Raw genomic sequence first — 21820 nt, forward strand, 5'->3', positions numbered from 1 at the left:
ATTTCGGATGTCACATCCTTTAGAAAATACATATTACATGAAAACCTGTTGTTCTATGATTTTTCTAAGTTTATACGAGGTAGCAAGCAATCCGTGATGTTGGAACTTTGTCTCCCGTTACTTTGACTTTGTTCCAACTTCTTGCACTGAGGTTGATAGTTACATCCACTAAGTTCCATTTGTTACTTATGTAGCAAATTGCATGGTACCTCCACTGTATAAACTCCCCATGCATCCCTTACATACTATAATGTACCATAAAGTGAAATTAAATGCTGACTTTTCCTTGTATATTTCACGGCAGGACTGTTGACCCGTTAACGAAAAAGTACCATCAAGGTCAACAAGTCTAAAAGTGTATATAATAAATATATACAAAACAATGAAATCATTAAATAAATAAATAATAGAAGTATAAAGATAAAATATATTTAAAATCAAAGAGTTTCAGTTCATTTATTGTATAATTGAATGAATAATAAAATAATGAAACTGTAGTTATTAAAATATATTTGGGGTCAAATGGTCTGGGGTCGAACTGTCCACTAAAAAAAAAAAATCATATATACAATACATATAAATTTATACATGAAATTGTATAGAAATGCATTGGGGTCGCACTGTCCGGGGTCGAATAGTTCTGCTTCCTTACCAAGAGCTCCCATTGCCTCATCTCATAATGACCACAAACACATGCAAAAAGGATCTTCAGTGGTGGTTGACCTCTCTTCATTTAACAATAGGTTGTCCTTTTGTCCTAACCTCACCAACGGCCACAGTGACCACGGACACTTCCCTGATAGGGTGGGGAGGGGCATTTCAGGGAAGAACAGCCCAAGTCACATGGACTGAACAGGAGACACATCTACATGTCAATGTCCTAGAGATGAGAGCGATACTTTTAGCGTTGCAGTACTTCCATGACTCTCTTCCTCTGGGAACAATTGTGATTCAGACGGACAACATGTCGGTGGTCTGGTACTTGAACAAACAAGGAGGAACCAGGTCCTATCCCCTTTGTCACGCGTCCCTAAGAGTATGGCAGTGGGCTACATCTACCCAGCGCTTTCTGATAGCAATGCACATCCTGGGGAAATCCAATGTGATAGCAGACAAACTGAGCAGAGCAATTTTGTTGCCTCATGAGTGGTCCCTCAAGAAAGAGATAGCGGAGGGAATTTTCCACAGGTGGGGCCAGCCTTGCTGCAATCTTTTTACCAACCACATGAACACAAAATGCAGAAGCTACTTTGCCCTGACTCCCCCTCTGGGAGAAGTCCCAAGGGATGCACTTGTACACGATTGCCCTCTGGATCTCCTCTGTGCATTCCCACCAATTCCCTTGATACCCAAAGTATTGCAGAAAGAAAAAGCCCTGGGAAGGACCATCATTCTAATAGCCCCTCATTGTCCTCGTCAGATTTGGTCCCCCCTCCTTTGTCTTCATCTGTTGGAAGAACCTTGGATTCTGGACCCAGTTCCCAATCTTCTGAAGCATTCGTCGGGGGCTGTTCATACCTCTCTTCAGTCCCTGAAATTGAAAGCTTGGCTGCTCCAATTCCCAACAGCTAGGTTCCATAACCTCTCAAATGAAGCGCAGCATATATCGATATCTTCTCATAAGTCCTCTACTAGGAAGCTATACCTTAGCAAATGGAGAAGCTTTTCTATATGGGCTTCTCAAAATGATATTGATCCCTACCAAGCCCCTATTTCCTCCATGTTAGAGTTTTTGACTATGCTTTTCAATAAAGGAGCTGCAGCAGCAACAGTTCAGGTACAACTTGCCGCTATCTCTAATTTTCACTTTGGCTTTTAAGGATTAAACATAATGTCTCACAAGCTATCCAAAGCTTTTCTCAAAGGGACATTTCATCTCAGACCGCCTGTGAAATCCCCTTATACCCCATGGAATCAAAATTTTATGCTTTCACGCATTATTCTCTCACCTTTCGAACAAGCTTCCTCATGTGATTTGAAATATTTATCATGGAAGACTATCTTTTTAGTAGCCATCACTTCTGCCCGTAGAGCATCAGAGCTACAGGTCTTGTCCATAAAGCCTCCTTATTTGATTTTTCATGCAGTCTCCCTGCGAACAAATCCTTCATTTTTACCCAAAGTTTGTACTGAAGTTAACCTTAACCAGATCATAGATTTACCAGTGTTCTTTCCCAAACACACCAACAACTTAAGAGTATATGCTGCACAAGCTTGATGTTCATAGAAAGCTCATATTTTATCTGGATAGAACAAAAGAGTTCAGAAAATCAGAACAGCTTTTCGTGTTCTTTTCAGATTCCAGAAAAGGTATGCCAGTGACAAAAACAACACTGTCCAGATGGTTATCTGATTGTATCACATTTACTTATTCAGCTGCTAATTTACCTTTACAACACAAAATTAAGACTCATTCTACCAGAGCAGTGTCCACATTCTCTGCTTTTTCTGCTAGGCTTCCTATAGACAATATTTGCCAGTTGGTCAAAGCCGCATACCTTTATCACTCATTACAAAGTTGACAAGGCCTCCAGGGACAGGGCCTCCTTTCGTTCCACTGTCCTGAAAAATATACTCCCATGAGCTACCTGAGAAAGATGGTGCTTGGGACGCTACCCATCTGTAAGAATGAATGGCGAGATAGAACAACTTCACTTAACGTTCCATGTCAGTTGTTCATCTCACCTTCATTCTTACTTCCCACCCTCCTACCCTCTCCAGGGTTTTACGAGGACCGAGATACTAGTTTTATCCTGGCTGCTCAATCTTTCTATGGGTTTTTCTCCTAAAGGGTGATAGAATGGCACATGGTATTATTATTATACGCAGCAAACAAGATGTAAGGTAACTCTAGGTGCATCATGGGATGGGGACTTGGCCTCAAGCTGTCTGAAGATCTCAAGCTTTGTAGTACGCCGACTCTGAGCCGAGGATCGGCTCTAAACCCATCTGTAAGAATGAAGGCGAGATGAACAACTTGCATGGAATGATCTAGAGTAGTTAACTTCATTTTATCTGCAACCTGTGGGTATACGGATCCGTATCGGATCCGAGCTGGCAACTTTTTTCTAGCATCTGCTCCAAGCTCCGAGCTCCTCCCCTTACCCGTAATGCCCTACTATCTCCTATCTTCCCTCAGATCTCATTTGCCATGCCAGAAGTGTGCATCGTGGTCTCCTTTGCTCTGAGCTAAAAAGGGACAGTAAGTGGAAATTTTTTACTACATCTAGCGTGATTGTGTAGGATTACCCTTCCTCCCCTTCTGTAGTAATGCGTTGGTCGTTAGTGTAAAAAAAAAAAAAAAAGTTTTGCTTTTGTAGTAGAATAGTACTCAGGTCTGCCCTACCCCTACCTGTGTGTGTGTGTTTTTTTGTTGGGAAGGTAGTACCTTTGAGTGCAGGACTATGGCTGATCAGCCAAAGCCTGTGTTCAAAAAGTATACAGAGTGTGTCGATAAGCTTTCCCCTGCTGATGGTCACACTCTGTGTGTGATATGTCTAGGAGTGGAACATTTATCCACCCAGTGTGCTATCTGTTCAGGCTTCAACCCCAGGGCCCTTAGAGGTAAGGCCAAGCTAGTTACCAAAGGCCTTCTCCCCATTGCCATGCTGGATTCTGCCTCGGCCTCGGTCGGTAGTGCACCTCCCCAGACAGGGGCTCAACCTCCCTCTTTGTCTGGCGATGGGTCCTCTAAGCTCCTCCCAAACACACGTATGCTTGTTCTGGAAGTCAAAGGCAAAAACAACAAGCTGCTACTAAGCCAACACAATTCCTAATTCCAGGCAGCAGAACTAAACACCTCCAATAAGCACAGTCAGAGAGGTGAAACTCATCAAAGATAAACTCAGCCAGATAGCCAAGCTCACTGAAGCAGGTCTTTTTAAATTCCAAAGGGATAAGCAAACAAGACGCCAATAAACGAACAACTTCAATTTTATTAAGCACCACGATACTGCTTTTCGTCGGCACCCTGCACTAACTTCTTCACACTTTGAAAAATAGCAACTCACACTTAAGTGCTGCTACATTTAAAGCCATTGCAAGCAAAGTCTGTTACAAAACACACCCTCCAGTTACCTTAAAGGAACAGGCACAAGTAGCTTCAATCTAACTAAAATGTTCTTATCCCATAAACACACAATATAAAAAGTTGTATGTAATATAAAATATACAACTGTAAAACTAATACTGTTCCTTACATACCACTTAAATAATGCAATCGAAAGTTAATTATATTATAAAAGCACACTTACTCTGAACCAAATACGTATAATAACACTGACACATTAAAATAAATAAAAAAATAATAAAAAGCATGCCATAATATGTCCTATGTCCAAATCACACCCGATGTTATACCCCCCATGCATCATCTTTCCAAACTCCTCAGCTTAAGGATACAGCTGATAGATAACATACTATTGAGGCCGGGGTGATGGTAGGCTTCAAGTCTCAACACCTTCCCAAGAGGACTGCCTGCTGTGATTAACTCAAAAGTTGCTTTAACAGAGTATTACTTTAAGGGTGTGCACACTCATGCAACTAGCCTATTTCAGTTACCAGATGTTACCTGTAACTGATGCGTATGTTCTTCAGTTGACCTGCACAGGTTATTTGTCATATGAAATGATGGCAATGTTATGACTTGATTTCTGAGGTCTCATGTGATATATCATGAAAACCTGGCATGTTAACAGGTGTGTGTACACTTATATCCACTGTAAGCTTAGGAAGTCGTTTGAGTAACTGGCTTTGTTTTAAAATACATGTACTGCAGGTTATGCAGTCTGCACCTCCAATAAGGACATTACTTAGTGGCACCATTCTACAGGCTAACCCAGTAATGTATCAGACAAACACAGGGGTTATGAGGAACAGACCAGACATATGAGCCACACATGTAGACATTCAGTAAAACCCTGCTCAGGTGGAGGGTATGTTCTGTAGGTCTGTAGGAGTTGCCATGGTGCTATACAGGTGAACAGCAATAATTCACATGGGTGCAGTGTGTGCTAGGTGAAGGGCCATCACCTACTAAAACAACTCACATATCCCCAGAGGTGTATATTAGTAGTAACGGTAATTGGAAAGGGCTGCACTGCATGATGCTGAGGGTCCGTCCAGAGTGCGTATGTTATTGTCTGTCGTGAATGCCCCCAGTCAGCTAATGTGAGGTCTGTGTAATGCCTTTGAGGCACCTCACCTGTGTGTGAGTGTGTGTGTGTGTGTGTGTGTGTGTGTGTGTGTGTGTGTGTGTGTGTGTGTATACCAGCAAACCTTATAGTGCCAGTAGTAATTTACTTATGTTGTTTTTCCCTCACAGGTGGACATGGTGGCTACAGTCCCTCCCGCTCTGATACTGATCTCAGTGTCTCTACAAAATCTGACCATGATGATGCTCATATTGAGGCACAGGTGGGGTGGTCAGGGGCTGATACTGTGCCATTGGTTGGCATCCCACTATTGTCAACCCCATCCCCGCACACAGTCACAATGCCCACACATACTCCGTCACCAGTGGCCACAGATAATGGACAGTTGGCAGGTGGTAGCATGGAACAGACTACTGTGATGACTATGGCAAGTGAGGGTGCAGGCACTAGCCATAGCCAGAGTGCTGACGAGGTCCCACACAAGCAGATGGGCAGGGGTGCTTGGAGGAGGATTGCAGCCTGTCATGCTCCCATTGCAAGTGCCACGGCAGCAGTCAGCAGATGCTTGTTCCAAGCTGTCATGAGGGCATAGGCATGTAATGACCGTAATACCAGACATAGACACAGGGTTGTGGATGAGCACATCCCTGGTATCCGTGGCAGTATGAACTCACTGCAGCCATCTTTGCATGTACTGGGGTCATGGATAGATGGTGGTGGAAGACCTTGGCACTCCTCGACCGTGGAATATCTGTGCTTGAGTGTTTGATGGACACTAGCCAGCAGACATGTGGCTGTAGGGCAGCACCACGATCAGCTAAGGGTCTGTGTGACCGTGCACCATCACATTCCCATGCTGGCAGTACCACCAGCACTACTGAAGGGGGTGTGCTGTCCATGCCACAACTCAGCAGGCCATGGGCACGTGATCCTGGCTGGTCCCAACAGGACGCAGATCCAGCAGGCAGCATCTGGACTCGGCCCTGGTGGTGCCGGTGATACCCTCGGCAGGGCCAGTTCCCATGTCTGTGGCCAGAGATGGTGAACTGTACACCCTGCCATGTATGACCCACACCTGTCCAGAATACCCCTGTGTAGGATGCCCATATGGCGTGACTGTGTGCATACAAACACACACACATCACCATCAGAAAAGTCGCCACCACACACACACACACACACACACACACACACACACACACACCATCCGTGCACTGCCTATTTAATGAACACCCCCAAACACACACACATGATGTCAATCGTATGGCCCAGCCTAGGCTTCTGGCAAACCCACACAACACCCTGTGCGTATGATGATACCTGTGCCATATCCATGCCATCCATACCACTGATGCAGGGACATGCTTATATGGGTCTGATGCACATGGTGACTTTAGTAGAGTGTAGCTATTTTATGCTGTGTAAGGTGCTGTCATCTGGCATTTGTAATGGTACAAATCAGAGTGTGTGTACCTTTTCAACCGTGATGCATTATTGGTGTTAGTAACACAAAGCGAATGTGTTCTCACATACTGTATTCTGTTTATGTTCCAGGTGTCTTGTGTCAGCAGGATGTGGCCTTGCAGGTATCACCAACAAGGGGTATGGCAATGTAGTAACACATCGACTACGTTATTGTTGGGGGACAGCTGTATCTGCACACATTTCCTATGTCTGTGCAACAGTTCTTGCATGTGCCTTACAGCTTATAGGGCTGAGGGGTTGTATCTCAGTCTGTGGTGGTTGACATCAGCTCTAGTATAATAGACAATGGTAAGTGTGGTGGGTGGAAAACACCTCAGATTGCTAATGCCGTCAACCCGAGAGGATATTGTGTCAACCAAACACACAGAGAATACTGTTCACACACACCCACACACACACACACACACACACACACACACACACACACACACACACACACACACTCAGAGGATCACAGTTGCCAGCGTTGTGTTTGGAACCCCTACCCATCAGGTTGTGGTACTACACTATTATGTGGTTATTGCAGGTGGCACAGGACTACTAGCATGATGAGTGTTACAAGGTACCTGTAAGGTGAATAACAGCATGTGGTCTTGTGGGGTATGGCAATGGTGGCTGTACTGCGTGTGAATTTACTCATAATAGTGTCGCATACAAGTCTACACACTCACAACCACTGCTATACACACCAGTGCGCACACACACACACACACACACACACACACACACACACACACACACACACACACACACACACACACACACACACACACACTTGCCAGTACTGACATTAGCAGACCAACATATCTTGTTATTCATATCATACTATTCCATACTGTTGCTCAGGCCTTATAGAGCTAAAGAGTGTCTACAGATACCACTACGGTTGATGTGAACAGCGGACTTCATACAGTAGACTTAGAATGTGTATTGTGCATACCATGGCTTAAAATATGAATCCATGCCCATCCAATGGATGTCTTTTGCACACAAACACACACACAATACACTTTTCTCATACACATTTGCCAGGACTGAGATTAGAACACCTACCTATCTATTTATTGTTATTACATTGTTATGCATTTATTGCACGCTCCACAGTGGTTATGGGGTGACACTTGTCCAAAGGTACTTCTAAGGCGAGGGTCATCACCAGGCCTTGCAAATTATGACAAGGGGTGATGTTCTGGGGGAGAGAGGCCACAGAGTAATGTAACCTACACATATACACACTGACACAATAATACACACACAATTTGCCAGGACTCAGAACCCCTAGCTGTGTGGTTATTGGTATTATAGTGTTGTGCAGTTACTGCACATACCACAGGGCTTATAAGTTGTGGAGTGTTCCACGGTACCTGTATAGTGAATAACATCTACAGCTCTTGTAAGGTATGGCAATGGTAGCTGTACTGGGTAAGATGGGCCACCAACTACTTTCACCCACATGTTTACACACTCACAAACACTTTCAGACACACTAATCCACACACACACACACACACACACACACACACACACACACACACACACACTTGACAGTACTGAGATCCATAGGTTCAAAGAGTCATAGGTGTGTATGTGACAAATGGCCATGGAGGCTTTACAAGGCTAGCCCATGGGAATACACTGGCATCATGCCACCTGATGATACTCTCCAGTGTGTCTACTGAGTATAGTCACTGGCGTGATCCCCAGGGTGATTATTCTATTCCCCATCCACTCCTCCTGATTTCTCTTGAAGAGGGCCAGTGATGTGCTAAGCTTGACATGTTTATGGCGTTTGTTCCATAGCATGGCCAGTCTCTGGGTTGTGAACATGTCCCTCCAGCCTGTCCTGTTGATTTTGAGGATGGGGTTGAGGTATCTGGGGCATGTTGTGTGGACAGACTGGTTTCCTCGGATGTAGCATTCCTGACAGGGTTGGGTCAGACATGGCTTTGTATGTCAGGCAGAGATCGCACCTAAGTAGCCAATATGAGACAGAGATTGACTGCAGTTGTTGGAATCTGTCTGTATGAGGCAAGTGTGTAGTACCTAAGATCCTCTTTGTGAGGTACATTTGCAGCCTCTCCTGTTGCTGGTGTCCAGTGGGGTACATGGCAAATGGGCCACAGTACACATTGATTGGCATACTGATGAGAGTGTACTGGGAAACACTGTCCTTTTACTTCCTGGATTCAACACCCGGAGTCAGGAGAAGTGACACATAGGTTTCGGAAGACAGTGGCACTGTGGTGGCCACCATAGAGCTCAATGTCAACCTGTGTTCCCAGTTCTGTTATACCAACATCAGTGTTCAGTGGACTACCATCAGTGTATTACTTTATGGGTACCATGTCGTAGCCAAAGGAGATAGCGGCACATCATCTACCATTGAGCTTATGTCCAGGGTTCTGACAAGTCGTAGGTCTCAGAGAGGCCTTTGTGAAGGATGTCAACCTCACATGGGGGTGTAATAATAGCACCCACCTTGTAGTCATCTGCAAACATTGTCAGACAGTGCTCCTTTGTATTGGGCTGGTCCTTAGAGGTGTGGATCCCAAACATGAGGGAACCCAGGTCCACAACCTGTGGGACTCCACTATTGACTGTTCAGCAGTCTGAGATGGGGTCCACTGCTTTCACACTGTGGGTTTATCTGTGAGCCAGTTTGCAGGCCACCTATTGATGTAGGGGTGGCTGCCTACCTGAGTGTGTTTGTGTATGATTCCTGAGTGGGGAGTGATATCCAAGGATTAGATGGGCAGCCTATCTTGTTATCTATTCCATACTGTCACATAGTTATTGCACATGGCACAGTGCTTATAGTGCTGCAGAGTGCCTACAGGCCCATCTACAGTGGATGACAACTGTGGGCCTTGTAATGTGGACACTGGGACATGTACTGGGTGGGCAACAGCAAAAAGTTGCAAATCCCACCCCCAATGGATATGGTTCTCACACAAACACAGCAACCCCCCCCAACAGACAGCATACTGTTCACACACACTTGCCCGGACTGAGATTAGAACCCCTATGTATTTAGTGCTACTACAGTGTTACGCATTTATCTCAGGCGAAATGGAGCTTATAGGGTGAAGGTTGTCCAAAGGTATTTCTAAGGTGAGGAACATCACCAGCCCTTGTAAAGTATGGCAATGGGTGATGTACTGGGTGAGTGAGGCCTTAAAATACTTTAACCTACACATATACATACACACATTCACCAGAAGTGGGATTAGAACTTCTACCTAACTAGTTATTTGTACTATAGTGTTATGCAGTTATCACACTCACCCCAGAACTTATAGGGCTGAGGTCTGATGAAAGGGACTTCTAAGGTGACTGATATCTGCAGGACTGCTAAAATAGGGAAAGGGGAAGTGTACTGGGTTTGACTGGACCCAAAAGCTTTAACTTCTAAGCACTCACACACACACACACACACACACACACACACACACACACACACACACACACACACACACACATATACACACTTTTACATTTGCCAGGACTGAGATTAGAACTCCTACCTAATTAGTTATTTGTACTATAATGTTACACAGTTATTGCACATGCCACCGAGCTTATAGGGCTGACGCCTGATGAAAGGAACGTCTATGGTGACAGACATCTTCAGGACTGCTAAACATGGGCACTGGGAAGTGCACTGGGTGAGGAAGGCCTTTTCATTCCTAGATTCTACTGACATTTCTCTTAAGTGTATGAGCATGCCCAGTGTGACCTTCTGTCGTACATGTGGGACTCCATTCCAGGGATTGTTGTACTCCAATCCAGTTTGTTTTGTGCTACAGCCATACCTCTCAACCTGTTAGTGCAGGATATCTGGAGATAGCCAATCAACATGGGGAGACAATGGGTCATACGGTGATTGTGACTATTTCTGTCAGTAATGTATGGGTTGCCAGGGTTACAGGGCTTGTTTTAGCAGACATCTGACATATATGCCATTTGACACTGTCATGCATTGTTTCAGTACCTCGTGACATACCCCCTCAGATCATTACAGTGATTTACCAGAGGAATACAGGATGGATGATACGCACATCAAAATTATGGGCCAAATGTTAGGTATTCTTGCACAATCCAGCCTGTTGAGAGGTGTGCCTATGTGCAATTGACTGCTGGAGCTGTGGAAATGGTCCAGCACCTTGGTGATATAATTTCAATGGTGGAATCTCTGTGCATTTCTGTTCTGTCATGGTCTGATTCCCACAGTTGGGTAATATAAGTCAGACAGGATCAAGGGTGACAGGCAGACTCCGGATAGATTTGTAGGAGATAAGATATTGGGGTGGGGTCCTGGGTCAGATATGTTTGCCTACAGCTACCAGTACTTTGCATAGGGGTCTTCTCCAAAGTTGACTGCACTTGGAGGTTCTTGTGTGTGTCAGACTGTTTGACCAGCCTGGAGGTGTGTTTATGTGTGTGTGTGTGTGTGTGTCTTACATATATGTATGGCCCACCTAATTTTGCTTGGATGGCCACATTTTGGGGTCAGGATGTTGCATAGGATGAGTGATCAATGAAGGGTGTGTTACTCCCTATGGGTGTGGGACAGGATTCTGTGGGTGCAGACATGTCACCATCTTCCAGGGTTAGGACAGCCTGCCGTGAGTGCATTCCCATGTTTAGACTCCTAGTCCTACCTGTCGACTGTACAGAGTATCACAGAATGTCCACATTCATGACTCATATATCTTGTTGGTTACCCACATGAGTGTGGTTTTCAAGGAGAAGTGTTTTGCATGTCAATCAGGGTTGAAGTCAGATGTTACTGACAGTTGACATTGCAGTTTCAGACTTCATACCCATCAGACATTCCATGCTACTGCAATCATTCCATCAACTTTATAACATTATTAGAGCAGTATTTCAAAGTTGTCCTTCTCTTTGGACCTTTTTCACCCCATTATTCATAGCTTTGTCCAGATTTCTGGCTCTTTGACACTGGTTGGTTTTCTACTAGCAGTTAGCAGCATGGCCTTTCTTTGCATTTTGTAGACTCTGTTATGTTGGTGTTATGGACCCCACAGCACTCCCTAATAGGGCACTGTGGGTGAGGCATGGGCATTTGCCACAGGCCTGTAGGCCAAGTGTGAAAGATGCAGGCCATCTGTAGCAAAGCAGTGCATACTGCTGATCATATGTTCCCAGGCTGCTGGCAGTGGACAACCCTGGGATGGCACCAGTAAGTTGACTATGAGTGTTACTGACAGTTGCTTTCTGTTTGTGTTGAGCCATCACTCTGGATGCTGCTTAAGGCTAGGGACATGTTACTGCATTTCTACGGCACTATGGGGGGTGACACAGCTGTACACAATACACATTTGCAGAGACTGTGCTTATGTTTGCTGAACATTTTGGTCCCATTTAGCATATTGGTGTGCCCTATCTTAGAGATTACAGGCATAACAGTATCGACCACAGGTCAGATTGTTCTGGCATAAACATTTGTAATTTCAAACTTCTTACCTTTCAAAGCCATAGTGCCACTGCCAGACCTGCTGTGATATCTGTGTGTAAAAGTCTGTAGGTGGGGATTTCACGGATGTCACCATGTGGGAGCCTTTGCTAGACATTTCTGTATGGTTTTCTACAGCTGATTTGCTGGGTGAGGCTGGAGGTGGGTATGGGTCCCCCACTTTGACATCCTTGCATGTGACCTATGACCCCCCCCCCATTATTTGGCTCACTACATATACTGCAGTGGTATTTGTCAACTAGGGTGGTACTGCATAGTGTGGGTAGGCCAGTACTGGGACTACACTTCCTGCTGTCCCACAGATCTGTCAGTTTTTTGTTGCTATCCCAGTAAGCCACCCCATTCCCTTGCATGCTTGAATCAATACTATAGATATGCTATCAGAACATTCCACTCCATTCATTTATTTTGTTAAGGAGACTGACTTACCTTGTGCCTGAGGCTGTTATGAGGATGGTGCTTGAGGGATGACTATGTTGGATGCACACAATACACTGCCTGTACATGGTAAGGTATAGGTGGTGTGATGTTTGGCATCCATTTTACTGTGTGTGTGAGTCAGAGAGAGAGAGAGTTCAGGCATTCAGGCCCTACTGTGTCGGTGTATGTGCTATGCATTGCCTCTTTGCCTAGGACGGGGCATACTGGGCACGCTTCCATCTGCCTACAGGGGTAGGCTGGGGATGTTACTCCCCTGAGTCTCTCTGTGCCTGTGGAGACCTTGGCAATGGTGGGGGTGGGGGCTGTGTGGCCCTTCCCCATTTTGTTCCACCTGCAGCTGTTTCCACAGGAACATATTGTGTAGCATGGCACATCCTATGAACATGTGTGCACATGTGGCTGGAAAGTACTGCAAGGCTCCACCAGATATGTCAAGGCAGCAGAACCGTGACTTGAGCATCCCAAACACACGCTCAATTAATGATCCTGGTTTGTGCGTGTGCCTCATTATGGCGTTCTTGTGTGGGTTTGTGTGCATTTCTGATGGGTGTCATCAGCCACGGCTCCAGTGTGTAGCCAGCATCCCCCACCAGGTGGTCATATGGTTCATAGGTTCATAGGTTCATACTAGGCTATCTGCAGCATAAGCCCTGGCCATTAGGTAGCATATAGTTAGCCACCCCTTTAGTTGAATATAAAACTATGCCTATCATTTTGCCTATCCTCTGTCAAGCAGTGACACTGAAGTAATCCCTCCTGTATATCTGCAATCTCCCATCCATTGGTCAAGATTCCTCTTTGACAAGGCCAGAAGAGTGCTCTGCCTCACATGTACCGGGATTTAGTCTCTGGGTGATGACATATTCATCAAATCTGGGTGACATGGCCCTTATATATGTCAGCAGGGTCACCTCTGAAGCAGCGGTATGAGACTGAATAGAGCTGGAGTTGGGGCCTTTCAAGCTGCAGCAGGTGTCTGGTCAGATACAGGCCCTCTGGAGGATATCTGTGTCTGATGTGTTTTTTTATACTATGGCCAGTTTGCAGTCATCTGCAAACTTTGTCGACAGGCTTTGAGTCTGACATGGCAGCAAGCTGACTGACCCTGGTTCTTCTCACTTAGCCAGTTTTGCAACCCATCTTGTGATGTATGGGTTAGTGAGGGCAGTTCTCACAGATGTTTGGGGGCTACAATCCTCTATCATTTTGAACTAATTCTGAGCATATCTGGGAGTTTCCTCCTAGGTTTCTAACATAGCTAAAGAAGGGATGTCCCTACTGGCAAACACCTGATACAGCTGTGACGAATGCCAGATGTGGGAGTCGTGATAGCTTCCAGGGGTCACAGCACACACATTCATGATAATGCCCTGGGCATCGCACACGACCTGGCAGTTGTAGTGGAACCCCTTGCGGTTTAGGTAGACCCTACCCTGGTCATTGGGTGGTGCTTTGATGTGGATGTGTGTGCAGTCTATGGCACCCAGTACCTCTGGGTATTCTGCTACACAGTGGAAGAGGTGCATATTGCTGGTCCTCTCCTCACGGATGCTGGAGAAGTAAATGTGCTCAGCGGCATGTGGTCATATGGCATCCAGGAACTGGTGGAGTATCCTAGATGCAGATGCCTGTGAGACTCCCATGATGTCCCCCAGATGGTCTTTGGAAAGTACCTGTAGCTAGCATTCTTAAGGCTACATACCTTGGTATCCACTGGCATGGATTCCCCTCTGTTAGTTCTGGGTCTGAGATGAGGCCAGCACAGCTCAACAAGTTTCTGAAGTATGTCCCTGTCCATCCTTTAGTGCTCTACTGTCTCCAGATCATGTAGCCCCCTGGTAGGTTACCCTGGGTCTGAACACTCTTCTCCTCCTCCTTGGTCTGAGTTCGTTGTCAGCATTATCCTCCTCACCACCCTCAGTCTCTAGCACATACTGATAGATCAAAGCAACATCAGCCTCTAACAATTTTTGTTAGTTTTGTCAGTTTAAAATTCCCCCAAATGTGTACACCAGTGGTGTAGAGTTTGTGGGAAAAAACAGACTGAAAGATGTTTGCATAGTTTAAAGTAATGTGATGGGCTACTGCCTGTGTAATTGGCTGATTCTGATACATTCCACCCGCCAGCTATGGTAGATGTTCTTCGTATTTCACTGTTGCAGTCATCACATTTGGGTTATCCCTGCCAGGGTAGCGCTCGTCCGGCCTGAATACCAGAGGCTTAGTAGTTCTGCATCATTTCCTGTCGCTTCAGGTCTGACATCAGGTCATCAGTAGTATAAAGTAAGGCACCAATGCCATTACATCAGTCTTTCTTGTCATGGAGCCCGAAGCAGAAGCAGTTTGCACAAGTGCCAGTCGGCCACTACCTGAGTTTTGTCTTCCAAATTGAAACTGAAGTCTTCTAAAGCTAAGTACCCTGTTGGGGATTCTTTTTTCTTGCACTAACCAATGTCAGAAAAAGTTAACAATTGTCTCAACTGTGGAAAGCAAATGCCACACCAAGACTTTCATTCTTACTGCATCACTTGCTTAGGCCCAGACCACAATGTCCCCTGCTGTCACTTCTGTGCTTTGTTCAACGCCAGAGCCATACGTCATTGGGCCTTATTGGAGCTAGATATTTTTGCTTACAGTCCTCGAATTCCGATATGGCTTCGGTAAGCCATCCGACAGCAGATCTTCCGAAAAAACGTAAAGATAAAGACAGAGACAGACTGCACAGGTCCAAACCTACCGACACGCTCCCGTTAAGCTAGTCATCATTTCTCCGGTCCTCAATGAGGTGCTTTCGCAGCCCCTGATGCCTGTTTCTGTGGATTCGCAGGCTGCTACTGAGACCCTTTTAGAGTCTGGTATGCCGCAAAACTCTTCTTCGACTAAGGATCCTGCGGTCGTCTCTACCTTGGATGGGTCCAGAGCCACTGAGCAGGCACCGACTTCTGAGGAAGTCCTTCGCACTACCAATTCTCAACACAAACCGACAAATTCTTTCGCGACTACCATTCTTTCGAAAACTACCGAGTTTCTTAGGCCCAGGTTACGAACCACACTCAAGAAACCGACAACCCAATCTCAGGCACCTGCTTCCTTACCTCAGTCTCAAATGCTTAAAATGGCAGAAGACCTTATCATGCTGATCAGGGGAAGCCAAGCTACCCCTTCCAAAAGAAAAAGAGATTTGTCCCCTGTGGTTTTGTCTGAACAGGAGTCCGATGACTCTGATGCATCTAAGTATGAAGACAGGCAAATCCTCTCTGCTTATGAGGATTCTAATGCAGAGGATTCCATTCTTTCAGCCTCTCCCCCAGAGGATTTTTCCTTTGGGGAAACCCTTCACACCTTAAGGGAGCATTTCCAATAGGAAAGTCAGGACTACCCTCAGTCTAAAAAGAGACTCAGGGAATTCTTAGATCTTCCACAGCACAGACCCCTGGCTATCCCCCCAGTCCTGGATGTTGTGGAGGATGTTTTCCTGGAATCCAGCTTGACTCCTGACACCCTCCCTCCTGCACCCAGAAAACCAGACAGGTATTACAGAGTCCCTGACTCACACAAATTTATTTTTAAAAATCCTACTGCTGACCCTGAGGTAATTTCTCAAGGGCCCAAAGGAATTAAATCAACCTCTGCAAAGAATCCCTCCCCCTCAGATATGGATTCACAAGCACTAGACAAATGGGGTAAAAAGGTATACACCTAACCTACTCTTGCTATCAGAGCACTAAATTGCCAGTTCAGTATGCTAAAATTTCAGCAACATACCCTGGAACTCCTCAAACAAAAAATGTCTTCCTTTCTTGCTTGTCCAGAATCTAAAGAGTTACAAGAGTTAATGCATTCTGCAAGTCAAGTAAGTAAACACACCTTGCACTGTGGTTTTGATGCCCTAGAAGCTTCTTGCAGGGCAGCAGTCACCGGTTCTGTCCTTAGAAGGCATGCATAGCTTAAGGAACAGCCCTTGCCAGACCATGTTAAATCTAATTTGTTGGATGCCCCCTTGCACAAAGACAACTTATTTGGCACTAAGGCAGAAGAGGCCTTAAAAAAGATGGAAGAAAAAACAAAATCTATGCAGACAGTTAAGGATTTCTTACAGGTCCAGCCACCCAGGTTCAGCAGGCATTATCCATCCAAGCACTGGTCCTTTCCTGCTTCCACCAAGTCAGTTCAGCCCAGACCCTGGGGAACCAGACTCCACAGACAACAGCCGCAGGGAATGCAGAGATCTAAGCAGTGGACAACCTTCACTTCAAAACCAGGGAGTTCTAAGCCACCCCTTGTGGTAAGAACTCGCAATGACTCTCCTTCCCCATCCCCTCCCTCTGCCCACCTTCACTTACCCCTAGGAGGAAAACTCTCCTTTCATGCAAACACCTGGGCCACCATTACCAACGACCGCTGGGTTCTCAACATAGTGTCCCAGTGATACACATTTTCTTTCCACACCCTTCCAACCCCAAAATGGTTCCCAGATCTACCTCAAAATCAGTGGGTAGAGGCGCAAAAGCAAGTCTTTTCCCTGCTCTCTATGAGGGCAGTAGAGCAATTTCCTACAGAACAGAAAGACCAAGGTTTCTACTCCAGACTAGTTCTGGTTCAGCTATCCATTCTATTGGGATCAATTTGGTGATCCCAAAATTCAAAATGCTGCCCCACCAGCAGCTGCTGCCCATGCTCTCCAAGGATGCTTGGCTAGTCACCCTAGACCTAAAGGAGGCCTACCTCCATATCCCTATCAGGGAATCATGCAGGAAATATCTCCGTTTCAGGGCAGCATCTCCGCACTTTCAGTTCTTTGCGCTTTCCTTTGGCTTATCTACTGCTCCCAGAGTTTTCACAAAATGTCTGGCTCCAGCAATTGCCTTTTGCAGGCAAAGGAATATCCAGATTTACCCATACTTAGAAGACTGCCTAATTCAGGCAGACAGCCAGAAAAAGCTGCTCAGGTACCTGGCCTTTGTGAAGTCTCTACTAACCTCCCTAGGGTACACAATCAACGAAAAGAAATCCAAACAGGTACCCACCCAGAGGATTATATTCCTGGGAGCAAGCCTGGACACAGCATCCCAGATGGCATTCCTTACATCAGAAAAGCAAACCTTCCTGACAGCCTGCTTCTCTCAACTAGCCACCAGACCCCAACTATCTGCAAGGAAAATCCTGCAATCTCTGGGGTTCCATATGCCAGACTGCAGATGAGGAAACTTCAGTGGTACCTAAAAAGCCTTTGGTGTCAAAACTGTCAAGACCTGGAGACTCATATACCTATAATACCTTGCCTCAGAAAAGATTTTCTTTGGTGGGCAACAGCATGCTCCCTCAACAAAGGACTACCTTTCTCACCACTCCACGCTGTCCAGACCCTCACCACAGATGCATCAGATTATGCCTGGGGTGCACACCTAAACAGCAGGCGCATACAGGGCCAGTGGATCCCACACCAAATCCATCTGCACATCAGCCAAAAAGAGATGATAGCTGTTCAGCACACCTTGATAGCTTTCAAGCCCCTTCTCTCCCCAAGGGCTCTCCTGATCACAACAGACAACACAATTGTGATGTGTTATATCAACAAGCAGAGAGGGGCACAGTCCTACCCTCTATGTAGGCTGGCCATGACCCTTTGGCATACAGCCTCTGCCATGAAACTCCACCTGTTAGCACAGTTCCTACCGGGTTTTCTCAACTCTGTGGTGGACCACTTAAGCAGAAATCTTCTGGACCCACATGACTGGTAGCTCAACAGAAGAACCTTTGCCCTAATAACTCAGAAATGGGGCACCCCGAAGGTCGACCTCTTTGCCTCCCACACCAACCATCAGCTCAGCAAGTTCTGCACCAGGGAGCATCACTGCATGTCTTGGAAAGTGGATGCCCTGTCCTTTCCCTCCATCAATCTATCGGTCTGTGCCTTTCCTCCACTACCTTTCATCCCCAGGGTACTGCTCAAAATAAAGGAGGAAAAACCAAGGACAATTTTTATAGCTCCAGACTGGCCTCGCCAGCACTGGTACCCCTTGCTGCGCAGCCTGTCCCCTCTGCCACCTTGGCATCTCCCTCAGATTCCAAACCTCCTGACCAAGAGGGAAGGGAAATTCATGCATCCCCAATTGCAGACAGTTTGGCAGCTTGGCTTATTCCCTAATTCTCAATCAATCTGCCAACCTCAGCAAAACGTTCTAGATGTTATACATGAGGCCAGAGGCCCTAGCACTAGGAAGTCTTATGCTGACAAATGGAAAAGGTTCTGCACCTGGATTCAGGCTAAGGGAGCCAATATGGCACAGCCCTCCCTCCCTGCCACGCTGGATTACTTAGCTGACCTACTACACAATGGACTCTCCTCTTCCTCTATTAAAATGTATGCCTCTGCTATCTCTGCTCATTTTCCCACTGAGCAGCCCCTTTTCTCACACCCTCTGATCAAACAATTCCTAAGAGGGGCTAGCAACTTGAGCCACCCAGAAGAGCACCAGCCCCAGCTTTGGACCTTAACTTTGTGTTGGAAAAACTCCCCCTCCCCCCTTTGAACCTGCCTCTACAGCAGAGCTAAAATATCTCTCCTGGAAGACAACTTTCCTTCTGGCCATCACTTCAGCCAGAAGGTTCTCCATGCTGCAAGCACTCATGGCTGTGGAACCATTCATCATCTTCCATGCTGACAGGATATCCCTCAGGACTAACCCATCCTTCATGCCCAAGGTGGTGTCCAGTGTGGCTCTCAATCTAGTCATTTGCCCACCTTTTTCCCAAACCCACAGAACAAGGGGGGGAAGGATACTGACTCTCGATATGCACAGACAGCTCAGCTTCTACCTAGACAGGACTAAATCACTCAGAAAGTCTGATCAATTGCTGGTTAGCTTTGCCGCAGGGGCAGAGAGCAAAGCCATCTCCAAACAAACCATTTCCAAATAGATAGCACACTGCATCCATTTCTGCTACAAACAACATGGAAAGCCTCCCCCCAAGGGGGTCAGGACTCACTCTACCAGAGCAGCCTCCACCTCTGCAGCTTTCCTCAGAGGAGCCCCCACCAGGGACATCCTGGAGGCTGCATCTTGGACATCTCTTTACACCTTCACCAAACATTACCACCTGCCTATCTTCTCCAAATCCAGGGCAGGTTTTTGCCTCGTCAGTCTTGCAGGGCATTCTAGCTAGCCCCTAGTTTCCTTGACTGCCTCCACCCTTTTCGTCAGCTTTGGGAAATAACCCAAATGTGATGACTGCAACAGTGAAACACGAAGAACTTAGTACAGTTGTGTATACTTACCACAAATGTAGATGTTTTCGAGTGTTTTCACTGTTGCAGTCCTGGTTTCCCTCCATCCCCCTCTTCTTTCTTCTCTTTCCTTACAAGGGACATATTGGTATTTACTTTCTACTGATGGGGTTCTTCCACCAGAACCTGGCTCCCACTTGGGGGCTCCTGACAGGTTAGGGCAAGAAAAACTGATGTAATGGCATTGGCTGCCTTACTTTATACTAAAGACCTGATGTCAGTCCTGAAGCGACAGCAACCGATGCAGAATTACTAAGCCTCTGGTATTCAGGCCGGGCGAGGACTACCCTGGCGGGGATAACCCAAATGTGATGACTGCAACAGTGAATATACTTGAACATCTACATTTATGGTAAGTGTACACAACTGTACTTTGTCCTTTATTGCATTTCTTCTGCTGTTTCCTCTTCCCATTTCCTCCCCGTTTAAGCCTCAGTTCACGGCATGCATTCCCGTTGCTCAATTGTAAACAGTTCTGCTGTTTCCTGCTTTTTTTTAGGCCCGGTGCACACTGCGCACACCAGTTTAGCTAAAGTAAACACTTTTAAGCAGAACTGGCCCTCCCCTGGATGCCAACACGCTTTGCTTGTCATGGAATAAGACAATACAGCCTCAGACACACACCCTTCCTTAGCTGTGCTTAGCTAAGGGAAACACGGGCCACTGGGCTCCAATGGGCGTACAGCAAGCATGGCACACCCCCTTTTCATGTTAGCTGCTCCTCCTGTCTAAAATTTGTGATTCAGTATAAATCCCCTCATTTGCATACACCACTGCCTTACTCCATAGTTATCACACTTACACTGGGCCTTTTCCCTTAGCAACCACTATTCCCTGGTATTGTTTTCCTTCTGTATGCCATTGACTATAATGGCAAAATGCATGATTTCTGTAAAAATTGACCCCCCCCCTTTTTTTTGTCACGATCCTGTTTGCACGCCGCTGCCCTAAGCTTAAACAGCCGAGATCGGCAAAAAAAAAAAAAGTTTTATTTAAAAAAAAAATAAAACTATTTATCATGCCAATGGCCATACCTTTGGCCATTGACATGCCTAGTAATAAATATAATACATGCTTTATTTCGAGCTGTCATGCCTCCATTTTCTAATTTGCAGAAATGTGTTCAGCTAGTAATGGAGCACATTTCTGCTTCTTACACTATTCCTGCACAGACTTGCTGAATCACTAATTCACCTCATTTGCATGTTTTTCACTAGCAAATGAGGTAATTAGCATTAGGCAGCTGCTGCACTATTCCTACACTCTGTGTAGGGTTTACTGAATCCTGGGGCATGTCTTCAAGTTAGTTTGTATATGAGTTTGGAAAAAAAAGGACATAGAGAATTAAATCTTACTTGTCTGCAGATTGTGCATTTTTTGAGATTACACTGGCCTTAAAAGATTTCTTTGTGTGTAATATCTTTATTTTACCCACAGGTCTACAGAGACTTCATCAGGGACTGCAAGCACACAGTCAAGAATGTGGATTTCCTGCGTTACAAAGCAAACTCAACCGCAGGAAGTGGAGCATCACTATCTAATTTGAAAACTGATTGTAGGGAATTTGCTGTGATAATGAAATATATGCTGTTTAAAATTGTACAGAGATGTTCCCACTTATAGAACACAGTGTGTAATAAACCATTTAATCTGTAATCTAAACTCAAAGTAAATCTCAAAGAAGGCATAGTTTATGCAGTTCTGATTATTTGAAACCATTTTTACAAGTATTTATGCATTAATTTTTAGGAAAAAGCAGAACTTATGCAATTCTTCAGAAAACCATTAGCATGGCTCCTGTGTTCTTTTTTCTGAAGGTTTTCAGTGCATCTAGAAGCTCCACTTCTTCAAACAAAAATATTAAGTTATAAATATCTCAGTGACTTCTGGGTTTAAAGGGTCTTCTGTCTCTGGATGCTTCCATCTTTAACTTATTTCTGCTGCCCAGTGCTAATC

General features: G+C 45.6%; 1 protein-coding gene across 1 annotated transcript in view; it reads left to right on the forward strand.

Annotated features, from left to right (window-relative positions):
- Positions 1 to 21551, forward strand: part of LOC122798602 (1-aminocyclopropane-1-carboxylate synthase-like protein 1) — a 2974588-nt gene extending 2953037 nt beyond the window's left edge. Inside the window, exon 14 of the mRNA XM_044067677.1 lies at positions 21302 to 21551. Coding sequence (XP_043923612.1) covers positions 21302 to 21405 — 104 coding nt within the window. The 3' untranslated portion in view covers positions 21406 to 21551. The remainder of the gene's footprint in view (positions 1 to 21301) is intronic.
- Positions 21552 to 21820: the final 269 nt, after the last annotated feature.

The sequence above is a fragment of the Protopterus annectens genome, chromosome 3.part1 (genome assembly GCF_019279795.1).
Source record: "Protopterus annectens isolate FY-2018-M chromosome 3.part1, PAN1.0, whole genome shotgun sequence".
In the NCBI taxonomy this organism is placed as follows: Eukaryota; Metazoa; Chordata; order Ceratodontiformes; family Protopteridae; genus Protopterus; species Protopterus annectens.